Source organism: Mustela nigripes, chromosome 2 (genome assembly GCF_022355385.1).
Source record: "Mustela nigripes isolate SB6536 chromosome 2, MUSNIG.SB6536, whole genome shotgun sequence".
Lineage (NCBI taxonomy): Eukaryota > Metazoa > Chordata > Mammalia > Carnivora > Mustelidae > Mustela > Mustela nigripes.
Genome location: NC_081558.1, coordinates 99702613 through 99722020, shown reverse-complemented (window position 1 = coordinate 99722020; position 19408 = coordinate 99702613). Strand labels below are relative to the sequence as shown.

At 46.1% G+C, this 19408-nt stretch overlaps 1 protein-coding gene across 16 annotated transcripts in view; it reads right to left on the bottom strand.

Moving 5' to 3' along the window:
* KALRN (kalirin RhoGEF kinase) overlaps positions 1 to 19408 on the bottom strand; it is a 656868-nt gene that overhangs the window by 400742 nt on the left and 236718 nt on the right. For all 16 annotated transcript variants that reach the window (XM_059391106.1, XM_059391108.1, XM_059391110.1 and 13 more), the window contains exon 6: positions 3201 to 3323. In XM_059391106.1, coding sequence (XP_059247089.1) covers positions 3201 to 3323 — 123 coding nt within the window. The remainder of the gene's footprint in view (positions 1 to 3200; positions 3324 to 19408) is intronic.

Sequence of the window (19408 nt, the reverse complement as noted above, 5' to 3'; positions counted from 1 at the left end):
TGGACTGAAAGGCTTTAGGGTACTCTTCAATCCCCTGAGATTATCTAAAAAAAAAAAATGCTCATATACACCTTAATCTGGGGAGAGGACCCACAAGCTTCCTTAGATTTCTAGGGGTCTGTTACCTCCCCAAAAGATATGGAGTCACTAGCCTATTTCAGCAATGAATACCGAAAGAACTTACTTATAACCTGAAACAAAGCACACTACATGTGCATTTACATGGACAGATTTGTGGGTATATGTATAGGTGGGTATATAATTTCCAAGAACAGAAAGAGAAATGCCTCAGTGAATTTACAGAACAATCCACAATCCCACTTCCCCTGAGTAGTGGATCTTTCTATAGTCACCGGGCTCCAGCAGTAGCTGCTTGCATTCATCCGTTTCTTGGCAGCAACATCCATCACTCAGGCCAGAGAAAATGAGTCTGTAATTCCCTCCTTTTACCTGTTTGGGATGCTGACATCCTTCTTTGTGGAAGTTGCTTTTACTAACAAACCTGTAAACCTACGGGTTAACAAAGGCACAGTGGGAGGCATGTTTATAAAGCACTAGTGCCCAGACAACTTGATCAAACAACCCTGGGATGTCCCTTGCCTTGCCCTCCAGCCAGAGAGGAGAGCCAGCCTAATCAGTCCAAGGAGGCCTCTGCGAGTGGCCTGCCTTCACAGTCGGCTGTGGGAGACCATGAGATGCGCTGAACATGCTAATTGGCTGTTGTATATTAAATCTCCTCTTCTCTCTCTCCCAGCTCCACAAGATATTTCCCTTCAGTAAATTTCCTCCCTTGTTTTTTGTCCTGAAAATGGAGACTTCAGAAGTCAATTTGTCGGGAGAAAGGTTTCTGTTGTGCCATTAACTCCCAGTGATCCATAAGAACAGAGAGGGGCTGCAGAGCAGATCATTCAAAACCAACTGCTCTACTTAGCTTTGTAGTTTCTTGCTTTGAGGGGCTTGGTAGCAGACTTGCCTCCCTAACTACGTTTCTCTTCGCTTCTTATCAAAAATGAGTCTGTCTGCCTTAGGGCCAAGCAGTTGGGTGACATGAAGATTCTGACACAGAATTTGTCAAACTCACCAGGGGAAGCCCACAAGGTACCCAGATAATCAAACTTGACTAGATTTGAGTCCACGTTCTTAATCACCTGTAATCAATTGCTTTGCTCCTCTGTGACTAAATCGAGCAAGGGATGGGACATAATTATAGGAGACTGGTTAGACAGAAATGAGTCCTTACATGCAGATGAAGACCTAAGTCTGTTGTAGGTACAAACTGATAACCAGATCACTGTTGATGTTTTCCCTGCCTGGTCCCACAACCTGTTATTCTGCGGCCACAGTTGTCTTACTCTGCTAATTTCATGATGATTGTCTCCACAACCTCTCCACCTGGCTGTGGTTTCCAGGGCTAGTCATCATGGCTGTCGGCAGATACCTCACATTTTCCTCCCTAGCACGTGGGAGGACCACATATCCCCACCCAGCAAGTTCAACGTGGCCGTATGCCTGGTGGTGGCTAACGAGGTGGGATGTGTCACTTCTAAGCAGAAGCTTCAAAGCCAGCACACATGGGACAGGCAGCAACATCTGAGGCAGCAGCCTCTCCATCCGCCTGAGTCCCAGGGGACTGTGATGAGTAGAGCGCCTCCCAGCCAATGGTGGGCATGTGATAGGCGCAAGAAATAAATTCCTGTTGCTTTATATGAGTGAGGTATTCGGGTTCTCAGTTAACTCAGCACATCTCTATCCTGCACATTTCAAGCTGCAGGTTATTTCCCCAACTAGATTGGGTTATTTCCCCAACTAGACACCATACAACTTAAGGCCAGTTTGTTTCTTCTTCAGTACATGAAGTCTGGTACACAGCATATTTAAAACAACCTGGTAGAAAATGAAATTCTCTTGCTTTTTGGCCTCCATGATCCTCCATGTTTACATTTTTCTAATACTTGCTCCCTTCTCAGCATCGCTGGCTGAAACAAGGTGTCTTTGTGTTCAGATGGATGGGGGGTGGTGGAGCTATTCTTTCGGACAAGGAGCACAAATAGGAATAGTGGGCAGAAGATAGAATGAGGTAAGTTGAGGCATAATTAGGCTACAGGCATTTTGAATACAGGGGGTTCAAAGGGCAGACAAGATCTTGAAGAAAAGTCTTGGGGCAACCACGTGGAAAAAACAGAATCCCAGAGTATTAGATTTACAAGTAATCATGGGTTTTATCTGGACTAGGCTCCTACATCACCATCACCACCATCATTATTATCATACCAATATTAACTGACAACCTGCAATGTACCAGGCACAACTCCAACTGATTTTACAATCGCCTCATCAGCTCCTCACAACAACCTTACAAGGTAGCTATTATTTCCATTTTATGAATGAATGAAGAACCTGAAGGCCAGGGAAGGAAATTCCCTATGGCCACACAGCTAGCAAATATTCCTCTGTGAATTCAGCATCACAGAGGAATATTGAACACTCTGCTTAAACACTCTGCAGCCTCGGGACTTCACTAACCCCCAGTGCATCCCGTCTCCCTGAGCCATGTCTTGCCTCCCCCTCCAACTACACTCCCCTAGATGGTCCTGCCTCCTAGACCAACAAAGAGCAATTCTAGAATTATCTCTCCAAAGGCAGCCCTGTCAATATCTAAAGACATCACCTGCATGTCCCTTAAGGCTCCCCTTCTCCAGTATAAACAGCCCCAATTCACTCAACTACTTCCAGTGAAATGTTTCCAGTGAGCCTGAGGTCCGTCACCATCCCAGCTCAGTGACTCACATATGCCAGGGACCAAAAGATGTGGTTAAACCAGCAGAATGGAACCCACAACTTTCCCTTATCATCCTGTGCTGAGCAAATGCCTTCTACAACCCCAGCACCTTCCTTCCACCAAGCAAAGCAGAGTCCAGAGGCAGAAATGGGCCATAATCTGCTATAGGCATGGCTGGCTGGCCACATGTCCTGCACACAACCCCATGGAATGCTAAAGTTGGCATGTTCAGAGTCCCTCCCGCTTACTCGGGTCTCAAGTCTGTTTCTATCCCGCCCCTCCTCCCATTCCTCCCCTCACTGTCCTGCCTCCAGAGGTGGTGCTGAGAATGCCCTCCACTCACCACGGAGTTCATGGCCCCCCACTCACCACGGAGTTCATGGCCCCCCACTCACCATGGAGTTCATGGCCCCCCACTCACCATGGAGTTCATGGCGAAGTGATTGTGCTGCGTCTGGAGGTCTAGGGCATGTTGGTAGCTCACGCCGATTTCTGTGTGGCTCTGGAGGAATAACTCCTTGTTGTGGCTTATCCAGTCAAACATCTAGAGGGGACAAGAAGGTACGCAGTAGTCAGAAGGGCCATGGGCCCAACAGTGCAAAACTCCCAGAGCTACTGGAAGGAAAAGAGTCCTCCCGCTGGTGCCCAGTGAGAACCAGTCATTATTCTCAGAGTGGGGGTGGCCCACAGCCCAGTTTCCCAGGAAAGCCCTCACTTTTAGCATAAGGATGCATCATCAGCCTCTGCATTACCATATAGAGCCTATGGGAAAAAGAGAAAATGAGTAAGAATCAGGGAGATGGCAGAAGCAGCTGTTTTATTGTCCCTATCAACTCCTCAAAAGGGCCCCAGGCTTGCTTTGGGGATGGGGCTGAGGGGCACGTGGTGGCTGAATCCATTCCCTATTGCAGTAGAAGAGAGAAACCCTTATTGGAAGCAACAGGGCATCCTAACATGTCCTGTCCCATATCACATCACCCAATAACACACATTGTTGCATTGACTCTAGACTATGCCACCTTTTCTTGTAACTCAGTAGTCTCCCAGTTCCAGGGTTTCTACTATAATCCATCAGGAACCAGAAGAGGAGGATTTTAAGGATAGGCTGAGTTCTGGCTGGCACGGTGAACACTGAGCTATTTTTCTCCTCCTTAGCTCTGTGCCCTGGTTTTGTTTGTTTGTTTGTCTGTTTGTTTGTTTTTACCTTTCTCCCATGCAGCCCACACACATTAAGGGGATGTGACCAGAACCCCAATTCCAAGGGAGGGATTACTCTAAGGGTTATCCATCCTCGGGACATCAGATCTAAACCAATCAATGTAGGACATTTCCCAGCCAATGGGACTGTCTAAGGAACAGGAATGCTACCTGACTCAGTACAATAAAATATGGGGGGACATCTGCCTAGAAGCATCTGGGAAAACAGACCCTACTTCTTAGATATAATTTCTCTCCCTCTGATACTGTCATGGTGATTCTGAGCTCAAACTGTTGCAGTCATTCTGCGGCAGCTTAAGGGTGAAGCCCATGAGAGAGAAAGGGTATAGATCCCTGATTGAGCTTTGCCCGATCTCTGCCTTGTCTCTGGACTTCCTAGTACCTGAGTCAAGAAATCCTCTTTATCATTCAGGTATAGTCAAGTGACATAGCTAGGAAAGGTGTGAAGCCTTTGGAAAAAAGGACTCCTCTACTTGAACTGAGGCTCCGCACTTGGGATGGGCTCAGCTGCAGGGTATCGCATGAAGGGAGGAGCTGAGCACAGGTGCAGGCGGGGCAGTGGCAAAGATGGCACCTGCCTTCCTGGAGGTAGGAGCCCAGACTCATTTATTATTTCCCTTCGGATAGTAAAGTGACTTTACTTTTTCAGTTATAGTCAACCAATATTTGCAGGACGCCTGCTATGTGCCAGGCGCTGTCCAAGGCAATGGAAAAGCAGAAGTGACTAACATGTACGTGGTCCTTGAGCTTCAGTGGGTTAAAGCCCAGCATGGAAAGCAAACAAGGACTCAGATATAGTATTAGTACAATGTGGCATAGGACTTGAATAAAATCACAACTTGAAAAAATCTCTATCTAGATAAAGTCCCATATGTTCTACCAAGCTAGCAGCTACCCTTAATGAAATGAGAACAAGGAAGCGCAGAGAAGGCTTCCCAGAGGAGGTACCAACCTGAGCTGAGCCCTCAGGTAGGTATTAGCCATGTGGAGATGGGAGGGATGTGAGCTCCAGGCAATGGGGAGACCAAAGAAGCAGAACTCAGGGCAGCCCAGTGTGTGGAGGGCTTTGAAAGCATTCCTGTTGTGCTTCTGAAGTCTGAAGTGAGAAGATGGGGCTGGAGAGGTAGCCGGGACAGCCGACCATGGACAGCCCTGGAAATAGGCTTTAGGAAACCTGGACTATATTCTGTGGGCAGCAAGTGGTGTGGAAGGTTTTAAGCCAAGCAGTGAAATGTGATGTGAGCTTTGATTGCAGTGTGGGATGTGGGCAGGAGGGACAGGGAGAAGGGTTAGAGGCTGTTGCAGTAATCCTGGTGAGGGGTGCAGTGAAAACCTGGAAGCCAGGCTCAAGGGTGTGACAGGGGAGTCTGCAAAGCGGGCAGGCTTGAGAGCTCCTAGGAAAGGGATGAAGACTCCTAATTGTTTGGGGAGGGAGGGCGAGGAAGAGCTAAGGGACAGCCAGGAGTCAGGCATGGCACTCTGGGTCCTCGTAGGAAAGTTGCCACCACAACTGCTACCTAAAGAGGAGGTAAGAAGCTGGGATGGGAGACAGGAGATAGTGAGTTCTGTGTTAGATGTGCCAAGTTTGACAGGCTTACGAGAGTTTCAAGCAGAGGTGTGCTGCGGGCAGTGAGGCTTCTGTGTCTGGGGGTCAGGAGAGAGACATCAAGGCTGTGACAACTTACACGTAAGTATAACACCTTCTGAAGGCGAACATGTGTGATCTGGAGGCGATTCTCTTTTTTGAATTCCCCACATCACTCCCAGCTGCCTATCTGGATAATAAAGAAAGGATGAAAGTGTCTCTCTTCATTTCCGGGTGTCAGAGGACATTTCCAGCTGCCAGACGACGTTTCCGGCTGGGGGCTCCTGCAGAGGCTGGGCCAACATCTGCTGTGTGCACTAGCCTGGGTCAGCCAGCCTCAGTCAGTCTCACGGGGACTTTGATTTTTTTCCCCTCAATTATTATTAAGGACAAAGGGAAAAAGAAGACAAATGTCCCAGGAGTGTAGAGGAATCTTATTCTGTAATTTTTGGTCTTTAAAATTCTGCCTCTCAACCCCATTTTAAAATAATTTCTCATCTCTTTTCTTCATTGACAAAAGAATCAATAAAGTTAATGAAACTCTGAAATGCCTGAAGTCCGTGGAATTTGTGATGAAAAGCACTCACTCGACATACTTTCTTGGGTATCCCAGGGGCTGAGAAGTGACCTTCCCTGTACTTTCTGTTCGACAAATACCTAGACAAGCAAACCAGCAGTGGAGTTTCTTGCTAGCACCAGAACAATGAGATTGCCTGGTGCCAGGTGGGGATGGACTACAGAGCAGGGATTGCTGGACGGGGGCCAGTTAGGGTGGAAAGGAAGAGAAGGGAACTAAAGGACAGGCAAGAGGAGGGAGCACTGGAGGAACCGTGCACCTCTCTGAATGGGCTTCTTGCGTGATATCAGCACCCAGGCCATTCAGCTGGATTCTGCCTCCCACTTGGAGCCTCCTGGCAGCTCTCCAGGGGCCAGGGATTCTGGCAAGATCAGCTGTGCAGGAGGCAGTGCTCCAAAGAGGTGACATATCTCTGTAGCTGGGAAGAAAGAAAAAGAGCTACTCTGGGGACCAGACAGTTCCATGTGATATCAGAAACCAGAGTCTCTCCAAGGCACCTATTGCTTAAGAGACAGTCTTGAGTCTTCTCTGGGCCTGAGTCTACCGCCCCATGGTATATGGCTTGCACCCTTATAGGCCTGGTTGTCTGCAAGCATCACGGTCATTTCTGCTGCATTCAGTGCCTCTGGCTATGGAAAGAATGCATGTACATGTATGTACACGTGCACATGTGTGCACTCACGGGCAAGTGTGCAGCAAGCAGGATGAGGTCTCAGCTGGCTCGGCTTGGTTCTGCCACTAACTCCCTATGAGACTGTGGGCAAGTCTCATTTTGGGGTTCCTCCTCATTTGCAAGGGATACATGGTTCCCAGAAAGGAGGTAAGCTCCGATTTGGAAACTTACGAAATATTTTTTTTTCATTCAGAATAAAATAGTTTTTTTTTGTTTTGTTTTGTTTTTTTTAAAGATTTTATTTATTTATTTGACAGAGAGAAATCACAAGTAGGCAGGCAGAGAGGCAGGCAGAGAGAGAGGAAGGGAAGCAGGCCCCCTGCTGAGCAGAGAGCCCGATGTGGGACTCGATCCCAGGACCCTGAGACCATGACCTGAGCCGAAGGCAGCGGCTTAACCCACTGAGCCACCCAGGCGTCCCCAGAATAAAATAGTTTTAATGAGTCTCCTGGATCAGAAGGTATGTATATTCATTGCTGCAACTTACGTTTCTAACTTTTGAGGTAAAGAATGACAGTGAGAAAACTGGCATTATTTGATAGCCAGAGAAAGGCAATTTGTTAGTCTCAGCCCTGATATTTGTCTGAGGTGTTAGAGTTCAGAATATCAGTGCAAAAAGCATTGTGTCTGTGCTCTTGGCACTGATGAAATAAAGAGTTAGAGATCAGTGTCCAAAGTGAAGGCAGAAAACTGTTTTTATTCAAGCAACTGTACCCTCTCTAGGGGAGAGCAGGCAAGGTTCTGTGAGGTGGAGCTGGCCCCTATGTTGTTTTGGGACTGCATACTTAGTGGGTCTTTCTGGGCTGGGAGGAGTGGTGATGTACAGTGAGGTGATCTCTGATACAGGCTGTTTCCAATCATTTTGGGGCTACTCTCACAGATTGGGAGGGGGAGGTTTTGACCTTATAAGGTTGGTACCAGAACCACCCTGGCAGCCTTTCTCCATGGTGCAGGGCTATAACAGCAAGGCAAATACATTATAGTAAGTCTAGGGGTGACTGTGGGGCAGAGGTGGAAGAGGAAAGCCTTCTCTACACCTGTGGGTCTCCATCTGTCAGTCCTAAGGTCTTGGAAGGCATAGGCTTCTAAAGTGTAATCTAATGTGTAATCTTGGAAGCCTCCAGGCTTCTAATGTGTAACCTATCTATCATCCTCCTTGCCTCCAGCCCAGGAATTGTCTACTCTACTACTCCCCACCCCCCTGGAAATCTTTCAGGTCAAGGGATGATGGTTCCTCCCGCCATTCTTTCCACTGCTTGTATGTAGCTTCTACGTAACATGTCTATTCAACACTTTCATTGCATCCATCATGACTATTTTATTGATGGGAAACAGGCACAGAGAAGCGAAGCCCAGGGTCTAGAATTCATCGACTCCACACAGCACACATTCACTGAGTGCCTGCTGAACCAGGCACACGGCTGTAGGATGTCTTGTGTCTGGTCTCCCCAGGGCAGTTACCCCCCAAAAGGCAGCCACCAGGGCCTGTGAGACTCCAGAGAAGGTAACATGCTATCCTTCACATAGGGCCATTCCTTCTCCAATAACCAGCCTGCTCCTCTCCCCTCACCCCTGCCCCACCAAGGCCTGGGACAGCTGATTCAAACAGCTCCACGAAACAATAAATATTTCTCAAGAGAAATGAATGCATGAGTGAGCTGGCCACAGGCTAATCCCGAGACAAGCTGGCCTGCCTACGCTCCCTTCCAGCGAGGTCATTTTGTGATTTGGGTTCTCTGGAAGACACTTGAACTAGACTGACACAAAGAGCTAAAGAAAACAAACAGACAAATAAACAAACAAACAAAACTAAAGAAAATATCTCCACAGTAGTTTCAAACACTTTCATCTTTTTTTTTTTTTTGAGAAGCTACAAATGGCAGGTTCAACAGAATGTAATATAATAACAAAATTCCTCCAAGAGGAAAGAAAGTTCATGTCTAGATAATGAAATTTTACCTTTTTGTTTAGAAACTAACATAGTTTTGTCTCATTAAGAAGATAGATGTTACATGTAAGCTACTTGCGTTTTTATGTTTTTTTTTCTTTCTCCTGTTTTGCTTTTAACTAAACTAAATGATTTTTTTTAATGCTGGCTAAAATTCAGTGAAAATATAAAAATCTGGTTCTTAATATATAAAAATGATATAAAGAATCTATTTATATGCAAAATAGGAAAATAAACAGAAACCTTTTTCCCCTGTTCTTACAAAGATAGGGATGGCTAAAAGGTTATTATTGTTCAGTTCTGTTTTTAATGAAGCATAAACTATTTCATAGAGCAAAGAAATTAAATAAGAATCTTGGGCTTATTTGCCTTCATTTGCCAAATTTAGCAATGGCATCTGATTTAGAGTTTTAACTTTCAAAGCACCTTACCACCTAGTGTTAGTATTTTGTACAGTCTACAATTATAGATTATATTGGTTTTAAAGTTGCTCATACTCAGCTTTGATAAGTTGATTAAGAGGATAGAAGGCAACCAAAGAATTTTCTTTGCCTAAATATGTACATTCCGATGTCACCTGTGTCTCCTTGACTCTGCTTATATACAGGAGTGACCCAGCCATAGAAGTTTATGCCATAACTGTGTTAACAAATCCTTGTTGGTGAACATTGCTATGCCTGGGACATGTGGTGTGTGGTCAATTCAACAACAAGCTTTTATGTGTATTATGGTACAAAGAATAAAGCCTCCAAATACCGGGCTCTAGTACAGATTGGTCTGAGCCTCCATTTCCTTATCTGCAAAATGGGATAACAATTGACACTCTTTGGACCTTAGGGTAATAGTGAGATTCAAATACAATAACAGTTTCATGCTTTAAGTGCTACTCACCTGATAGATTTCAAAATCCATATAATGAGCATATTCTAATATATATATTTCCCTAATGTTTTCATTTAAAGCACAAAATGGATGAAAGGTATGGATTTAAAACTGCAGTAAGTTCACCTTACTGCAAAATCCCTGCAGGCTAATAGAAATCACACCTGCAGCTCAGATACAAACACATCCTCGCCCTACCCTCCCCAAGAGGCATCCCCACAGTGACCACAGGGTGCTGTGAACACAGAGACACCTGTACACCCTCCACCTCCTCCACCTTCACATACACAGAGGAGTGCTGGGGGTGCCCTTGCCCACACAGGACTCAGAGACACGTCCATCCTCTCAGAGTTATGCTTGAGGGCACTGGTGCCCTCCTGCCCTAGGGGACCTCACTCTCTCCTGCCTTGCTTCCAGACCCTCCCTTTCGCACCCTCTCTCCCATCCCCAACTTTCTCACTCTTAGACTCAGTCCCTTTTGCTCCTCATGGTTTTTCACTCAGGAGAGACTACTATTAAAATGCAGCATTCTTGCAGCTCCCCCTGGAATTAGTTGATTGTGGATACAGAAAGAGCTCAGGGAGAAGGCAAGGCCCTTTGTGATCCTGACCCAGGGGCAAGATCCAACCTGAGGTGGGACAAGAGAGGTAGAAAGGGAGAGGGAATGAGAAGTGCGAGGGAACTGAAGACTAATGTCTTCACTTTACAGTTCTGCAATCACTTGAACTCTAACTGATGCTGGGGCATAAATTCTCATGCAAGCAGGACAACACACAAACGCCAGGACCCTTAAGACCCTTCAAGCCTGGTTTGCAATGATCTGTTCTCCAAGGATTGCAAGCTCTCCTGCTAAGGGAAAAAGAGAGCAGAGAGAGAAAAGATAAAGGACCCCACATGTGGACCTAGTTTCTATGTTCCTAGAATTCCTCCTTGGAGAGTTTGACACCTTGCCCCATCTGTATCTGCAAGGCTCGCAGGTCACAGGCATTCAGGGTTCTGAGGGACCATCTCGACACTGGTAAAGCATAGGCAGTTAGGACTTGTGCCCGATATATGTAGGTGTCAACAAATATCTACTGAGGGAGAGGAGGGGCTCTGGGTTCTGCCCGTTTTCCTGTAGGTTTCTGACATGTCAACTGGTGGACTTCCGTATGTTATATAGAAGACAAGCAATTTTTATCTTTCACCATAAATCCAGCTGCTCTAGGGAAAATGGCTCAGCCTGGTTACCTGGGAGACCCTATCACCAAATCAGCTAGGATGCCAAATAATTTCACTGACCCGGCTCTCTCTCTAACCCATAGACATGCTATCAATCCCCTAGCATGTTTCTTAAACTTTTCATACTCTAAATTCCCTAATTCCTAGATCTCAGATCTAGCCTTCTAACATGTTGCTCCCATCCAGAAGAGCCCCAGTTTCTCTATAAAATAGACATATATCCCATCGTGAGTAAGGAGTGAACAAAAACTCTTTCCCCTTCTGCATGCTAATATCCCCATTCTGTTTCCCTGGAGACAGGGGAAGACAGTGTGTGACAACATGTTACAAAATCATGTTGCCTATGGTAAGAACACCCACCGTGACCGGTAAACTCTCTCTGGCCTGGAGAGATGATGGATGAACTATGAATACCTGAGGGGGACACCATCCACTGGGCTTCCCAGAGTTTAATAACTCCTGTAACTGGCATGTCCGTTGCAGGGGTCCTGGCAACTGTGCCAATGAACCTCTTACAAGAGATACTGGTTCCTGTCGGGCATGGAGTTCATAAGCCAGGTCAGCCTCTGCAGCTGCCCACTGCGCCTCCTGTCTCCTTGCAGCTGAGCCGGATTAGTGCAAAGACTGTCCTGTTGGTAAACCATGGCTCCCATATTCTATCGCCCTGAGTAGATGAGTGCGAAATGTCACCCACAGTGGTGGTCCTGCAATCAGAGTGTGTGGTCGAGTCTAAGGAAGCTCCCTGCAGGCGTTGCCTCCATATTTCAAAGCCAGACTATACAAACAGCAGCACCGTGCCTCTTCTTGTCTTGCCTTTCTCCATCTGCCTCTCTCATTCTCACCTTCTTTTAGTGATGGAGCAATGACAGTGTTAACAACATTAACAGCCACTTACATTTGCTGAACGCTCACTATGTGCTAGGCACGATGCCAACTCATTTAATCCTCTTAAAATCATACTCATCGCCCAGATATTAATCCCCAATATTATCCTTTCCATTTTTACAGGTAGGGCACAGAGAGGTTAATTAGTTTTGCCAAAGCCACACTGCTAATGAGCGGCAGAGCTGAGATTCAAACCCGGGAGGCCGAGTTCCAGGGCTGAGGCTCTTAACCCTGCTGCTCCACCTTCCACTGTGCTCAGAGCTTCACTCCAGCCCCCTTTTCTATCACCACCAGCCTTCCAGAAGTACATTCTGCCCCCTGCTGCCTTTGTTTTCCCTCCACCCACTTCCTCCCTAACTCCTTGTAATAGGCTCTACCTTTACTACTGCCTTAAGTCTGCACCCACAGGAAAACCAACCATCTCTGCCTTTCTGAGTTCTTCCTTCTCTCACTCCTTCCCTTTGGTCTCTCATCACGATCTGACATGGACCTTTGTGAAAGGGAGTTATGAAACTCCCTCTCTTTGGCCCCTGCACCAGGTCATTTTCAGGGGCAGGCCATGGGCTGCAGACATGCCTCGCTTCCCCCTCCTGCATTCCCATGCCTCCACCCCCTGCCTCCCACACACCCATGGAATTCTCCCCCAAGCGCCAATGTGTCCACACTCACGCTCCTCCCAGACACCTCATGTCTCTGCCCAGCAAAAGCAATAGAAACACTCTCAGTTTGAAAGCTGACCAGTCGTCCAGTCCTACACTGATCTATCCAAACGTGCCTCCTGCTCCTCTCGCTGGCCCTTTGAGACCTCCTTTCGTGTGCCTCACACCCTCACTGTGACAGTCTCCCAACTTGACCCTAAGCCCTCTGCCTTTTATTCACCAGGCTTTGCCCACCTGAAAATCCATCCAGGCTCACAGCCTCAACAACATGAGTAGTGCTCCCCATTTCATGCACCAAGCTGTACGTGAGGTACTATACCAAGTACTTGAGTGGATGACCTCATGTAGTCCTTATAATAAGGCTGCAAAGAAAGTATTATTCAATCCATCTTAAACATGCTGAAAAGTCAGTACGAAGAGTTGCAGCAGATGGCCAATGATCCCACAGCTTGGAAGTGATGGGGATGAATTTAGAATCCCAGTGTCCATCTGAACCTAAATCCCATGCAATTTCTTCTGTTCCAGGATTCTCTCTAAGTGTGACTTCCCCCATAAAAGACAATACCAAGTGTGTGCTGGGCTCTGTACAGTGAGCTTCATAGCATCATCTTAGTCCTCAGCCCTTGGAGCTAGTGGATGCCATCATCACTACCTTTTCGTAGTTATGGAAATAGATAAACAACTTGGCCCGCATCACATAATGAAGACTCAAATGAGGTATACTGAAGGCTCAAATCTAGATCTGCATGACTCCAAAGCCTATGCTTTTAAACCCACTATCAAACTGTCTCCCAAATATACACTTAAATTTTGGACTACTCTTAGTGGCTTGACTCAATATGAATATCCCCTTGCAGCATCTCCCACTACTGTGCCTTTTCCATGAACTCTTACCTTCCTCTGACATCCCACATCTTCACCCGATTCCCCAGATCCCATTCGTTCTTTCTTTCCTCAAATAACTCTGAAATATGCCTTTTATTTTCCATTCCTGCTGCTACTCACCCCCCAACCCCTCCTGCCTATATTACTGCCATTGCTTCCATACTGGTCTCCCCAGACTCTAGTTTCTCCCTTATACCAAGCTATCTGCCCCCACTGGGTTCACTGCTCTCATATACTGCTCTACCATGTCATTCCTCCAGTCAAAACACACATGCGTGTACAAACATACCCAGTTATTGTCATCTACAATGCAAACAAAATCCAGTCTTCTTGTTCTGGCATTTAAGGCACTCCCTCCCTCCTTGTCTGGTCCAAATCTGCCTTTCCCTATTATTTCATACCATTGTCCTACACCAGGCATGCTTTCCAGCCATGTGCTATTCACTACCAAGCAAATACATCATTCCGTGCTCATTGCCACCCCCATATTTGTGTTCACATCTTTCCCCCCATGAAATGCTCCACTCCCAAATATTCAAATAATTCCCATCTTTCGAAATGCAATTAAAGTGTCATCTCCTCATAATGCCTTCTTTGACCAGCTGAGCCCACACTGATTTCTTTTTCTTCCAAACTCATTGTTCCAGTGTCTCCTGCAGAAGTTCACAAACCTAATTCAAAACTATCTGAAGTGTTTTTATTAAAAAAAAATATATATATATATATTTTATATATATATATATAAATATATATTTTATATATTTCATATATATATATATATATATATATATATATATATATATGGCTTCCTACACTTTACTCTGAAGATTCTGATTTAGCAGGAGCTCTCTAGGTGATGTAAGCAATGGTTTGTGAGGAGACTTATGGCCTATCCACAATAGGGTAGCTGGTATCAGACTTAACCCTACCATCTATAAACTATTTGAAAGCACAGGTCAATAACCAAAACAGACCAAACACCCATGAAGGAAGAGAAGTACACAATGGAAGCCCTTTCTGGAGCAGGAAAACAGGAACTCAGTGGAGAGCAGCAGTCTTGGTGGATATAAAACAAACAAACAAACAAACAAATAAAAACAAAACGAAGGGGGCGCCTGGGTGGCTCAGTGGGTTAAGCCGCTGCCTTAGGTTCAGGTCATGATCTCAGGGTCCTGGGATCGAGCCCCGCATCGGGCTCTCTGCTCAGTGGGGAGCCTGCTTCCTCCTCTCTCTCTGCCTGCTTGTGATCTCTCTCTGTCAAATAAATAAATAAAATCTTTAAAAAAATTAAAAAAATAAAAACAACAACAACAAAAAAAACAAAATGAAGTTTAGAGTTCAGGGCTGGTAAGGTGGTTGGAATTTCAGTGATAGGGTATTAGGGAAGAGGGAGCTAAAAGAGGGAGCTAAATAAAAAAATCTTCATTAAAATTTCCTTAAGGTCTTTGGTGAAATCCCAAGTTATGACATGTAAGGAGAAACTCCAGAAAGTCTGCAGAGAATGGCTGTGGGAAGTGAAGAATACTGAGAGCTGAACAGAAATTTTAGATTATACAGTGCTGGGGAAATGTTGGGAGCTCTAATACAAACAGTATGAGAAACACTGGTGAATGCTCTGGGCACTGAGTTGGGTCCGCAGAAAGACCAGGATATAAGGATAAGAACCACATCCTAAGAGCAAGAAGGACTGTACATTAGGATTAATGAAAAGATGGAAGTGGATCTGTCATAGCAAAGCCTAAATCAGGGCTCAGTGGGATCAAGATCTGCTAGTAAGTTAACTGCATTCCAGAACAAAACTCAAAGTTTGGAGGAAGGTAACCTAATCTGGAGTCTCTACAGCACATCATCTGCAATTTCCAGTACACAAATTACCAGCCATATGAAGATGCAGGGAAGACTGACTGACAACCAAAAAAATAAAAGCCAACATAAATAGACCCAGAGATGACCAGGCTATGAATTAGAAAGTAGCAATTTCAAGACAATCATAATTCACATCTTAAAGAGAATAGGAGGGAAAGGGACAAAATGAATTAAAAGATGGAACACTGAAACAGAGTCCAGATTTCTGTTTCTTGTAGCCAAAAGCATCCAGATATAGTCACATGTTTATGATGCTTAGTACAATTATTTTGTTCAATTAGTGAGTACCTACTGTATTCCAGACATTGGATGAAAGACTAATGATAAAAGATCAAGTCAGAATCTATGAGGAAGATAAATATGATCAGTAGTCTGTCAATTTTAAGTGTGAGAAGCACTATGAAAAGTGTCTACTTGGGGTGCTTGCGTGGCTCAGTGGGTTAAAGCCTCTGCCTTCGGCTCAGGTCATGATCCTGGAGTCCTGGGATCGAGCCCTACATGGGGCTCTCTGCTCAGCAGGGAGCCTGCTTCCTCCTCTCTCTCTGCCTGCTTCTCTGCCTAGTTGTGATATCTGTCTGTCAAATAAATAAATAAAATCTTAAAAAAAAAAAAAGTGTCTACTGTGGGCTGACTCCAGAGGAGCTCCTGATCCCACTTGGCAGAGGTAGAGGTATGGAAAAGCCTGAATGGCTTCCAGAAGGTGGCAACAGCTGAACAACAGCTGAAAGACACCAGGATTTGGTCAGGTGAAGATGTAGGTGGGAAGGGCATCTTAACGAGAGGACATAATTTGAGCAAAGGCCTGGAGGCTTCAAACATGGATTAGAGAGGAGGTACCCAGAGCTGCAGGGCAGGGAGTAAGGAGTGAGAGGTACTGAGAAAGGATGCTAAAGGAGAAGGGAGGGGCCAGGACACAAAGGACAAAGGTTGGAAGGCCCAGGAACTGCTCTTTGTTTAGTCTGCGGTGGAGAACCACTAAAGGTCAATAATATGGTCAGATTTGCTTTTAACCCTGACTGGGGGTCTACCCTGAGGTCCCCAGATAAGACAGTGCTTTACCTCATTGCGAAGAGAAGTCTGAGCCAGCCCTGATCTCAAAGAACAAAATCAACTAGCACATTACAGCCTTCTCACCAACAACCGTGGCTTCTCTGCACCCACCCATCCCCCTACACTCCTTGTTCTTATAAACGCTTCAGTGTCTGGGTCAAAGAAGATAAATATAAAAGAGGAAATAAAGAACATATGAAAAGTGCAAACACATAATAGAGGCTGAATGCATGCTACTCCCTTTCCACTTCCCCTGTGTTCAGCCAGGACAAGCTGGCAGTCTCAAAAGTAGTTGCTTTCTGATTAGAGAAACCCAGGCTGCAAAACTTTATGCTCATACCACACACTGCCCTTGAGAATGAGCCATAGCTCAGCTCTGCCTGGAGAAGCACAGACTCCTGTTAGGCCTTAAAAGGCCACTGTCCTCACTCTTGCCTTCATCATACTAAGTGAAGGGATGAAATGTCTCACCCAAGTCCACTAGTAACATAAATGTTTCGGACTTTAAACCAGCAGCTTTTTGTATGTTTCATTTCCAGTCTGTTTGCCAGAATGAACCAAATTCCCTATAGCACGGCAATATGCATAGTACCCTCCCTGTGGGGAAGAAATGGTCATCCAGGAGCCAGCAAGTCAAGCAGATGAGAAACAGGACAAACCGAGCTGGAGTCAGCCTAGGCAGCCCTGGGATATTGACTCTGAGTGGCCAAATTCCTTCCATCTGAACCACAGATGCTGATAAAACATTCTCAGCACTGGAGTGAGAAAATGTGCTTCACTTACTTCCCAAAATGCAGAATTGAAGAGGTCAAACTCTATTTAATCCAAGCTGAGAAAATAGTGCCCAACTTTATCCCAAAGCTAAATTTAGGCATAAACTGAGATCTGGCCCTTGGCAAGTTAATTTAGATGAGCTAATGCTTGTTCCTGGCATACAGGATGCACTCGGTAAGTGGTAACTATTATTGTTACTGCAAAAATGGAGCGTCTGCTGGATGTTCTCATCCAGTCCTCCCACGCATCCTAAAATCGGCTGTGCCAATCACTTGCACATCTGGGAGAAAAAATTCCACATGGGCTAAGGAGGAGGTGGCCCTCCCTCCAGAGGTCCCTATCCGGGGGAAGGGGGCGGCTGCCGTGCTGAAGCCACGTGTGCTAGGTGGGCTTGAGCTCCAGCTGAGGACGAAAGCTAGCACCCCCACCTTTTCCCTTCTACCCTCTTCCAGCAGCGTCAGCTGTGGGGCCCCAGGGAGGCTAGAGGTGGCATGGGAGACAAGTTCAGGAACGTTCAGGAAGAGGGACTTGGTCATGTGTTCTGCTCCCTGACCCTACCTGTTAGAGCATACCCTGCAGGTGCTCAGGAAGAACTCGGAGAAGGAAGCCCAGTCACTCCTCCAAACCCTCCATTTCTTTAACAGTCTTATTTAGAGGACTGTGGCGAATTCCTATGTTCAGATAGTGCCAGATGTCCCTACGATCAGGGCAGAAATGCAATAAAGAGACCAATCATGGTCTAATGCTTTGATCACCACGCTTCATGTTCCTGTGCCTTCAAAGAAATTTACACTTATATTTAATTTAGTCACCCTTCCTTCTCCCAAAATATTTTGGGATTTCTTTCCACGCCGCCACCCCCGCCCCCCCACCGAATCCTACTGTCTTGATGTGAAGGCCTTATGGTTCCCTTAGCTCCCTATCCCCCTCAACATCTAATCAGGCACCTGGAACCCCACTTTCTCCAGAGTTTTCCCTTCTCCTTTACACTCCCAGGGTCGCCTCATCTGCTCACACTTGGATTAGTCTAAAACGACCAGAACTGGGGGGTCAGGCCTCCCAATCTCTGCCCATTGCTAGATGAAGGTTGCTAGAACCCATTTATAAGGGAGAGCCTGGGAGCAGCCTCCCTTGAAACCACTCAGCAGTAGGTGGCGCTCTTGTGTCAGCTCAGAGTACAGCACAGTCACTCAGGCAGCCTGGGGAGGAGTGTGGACTCCCACAGTCCACTCTTTATTTGGCACTGACTGTTTGCCTCTGGGGAACACTGAGGTATCCAAAACACCAAGCCTGACCTCCAGAAAGCTGCAATATATCTGGGGGGAAGAGACCTCTGAGTGTAAAGCTACAATACAAGATGAGTTGGAACAGTCCAGTTTGAGAGGGATGGATAAAGGACTATGGGAAGACGCCCAGAGAAGGAAAGACCACTTCCGAGAGGGAAGAGTGAGCGAAGTAGCACTGGAGTGGACCTTCTGCTAGGGGAGGGTTTCAGTAGGCAGAGTGGGAGGGAGGTTGGTCTAAATGAAGGCGTGAGAACTGTGCAAAGCATTCAGGAGGATGTCCTGAAGATGGGGCCTGAATGCCCAACTGCAGTCTCCCTCCCCATTCTAGGTCCAGGCCTTTCTAGTTTGCACCTTCTCCTAACCTCTCATGATAAGGGTGAGCTCTCTGGGGAAACCTCCTAGGGCACGACAAGTACCACTCCAGGGTGGGACTAGTCAGTCTGCTTGATCTGCATGGAAGAAACCAAGCATCCCTTTTTTTTCTCTGTTACCAAGAAAGGGCTTTATCTTCATTCACATCAGTAACCATCCCCATAACAGGGCCCTTCTTGTCCTGGAAAAGGCTTTCTGAGAAGGGCTGGAGGTGAGCCGAAGAGTAAGAGTGGGGTTTCTTAGTGAACATGGGCTGGGGAACATGGGTGGGGTGGGGTGGGGTGGGGTGGGGAGAGCTTTTCTGGGATTCTGATAAAGAAGGGTTTCCTCCAAGGGAATTAATGTTCCTTTGCATGTTTTACCATGAGTTTTCTGACTTGCTTCTAACAAAGCTTTGGCTCTGCTTGGGAATGATCCCAGGGAAAGCCATGGGACACAAGGATAGGGCTTTGCCCATGAATATCCCTGACCTAGGCATACCTAACTCTGGATACCAGTAACCTGTCAACTCAGCACTTCATACTAGAAAAGTCTCTCTGTGCATACATGTGAAAAGACATTCTCTTCTACTCACATATGAGACAGAGACCCATTTGAATAAGAACACATAATTCTCTGGATACCAATCCTAAGGCATTTATTAAAATCTACATTTTGCTGATAATGAAACTGCTCACAGAGGGTAAACTGGACACTGAGAACCATTCAGTTCACAAGGGGCTAGACTGAGATTCAAATCCTGGTCGCA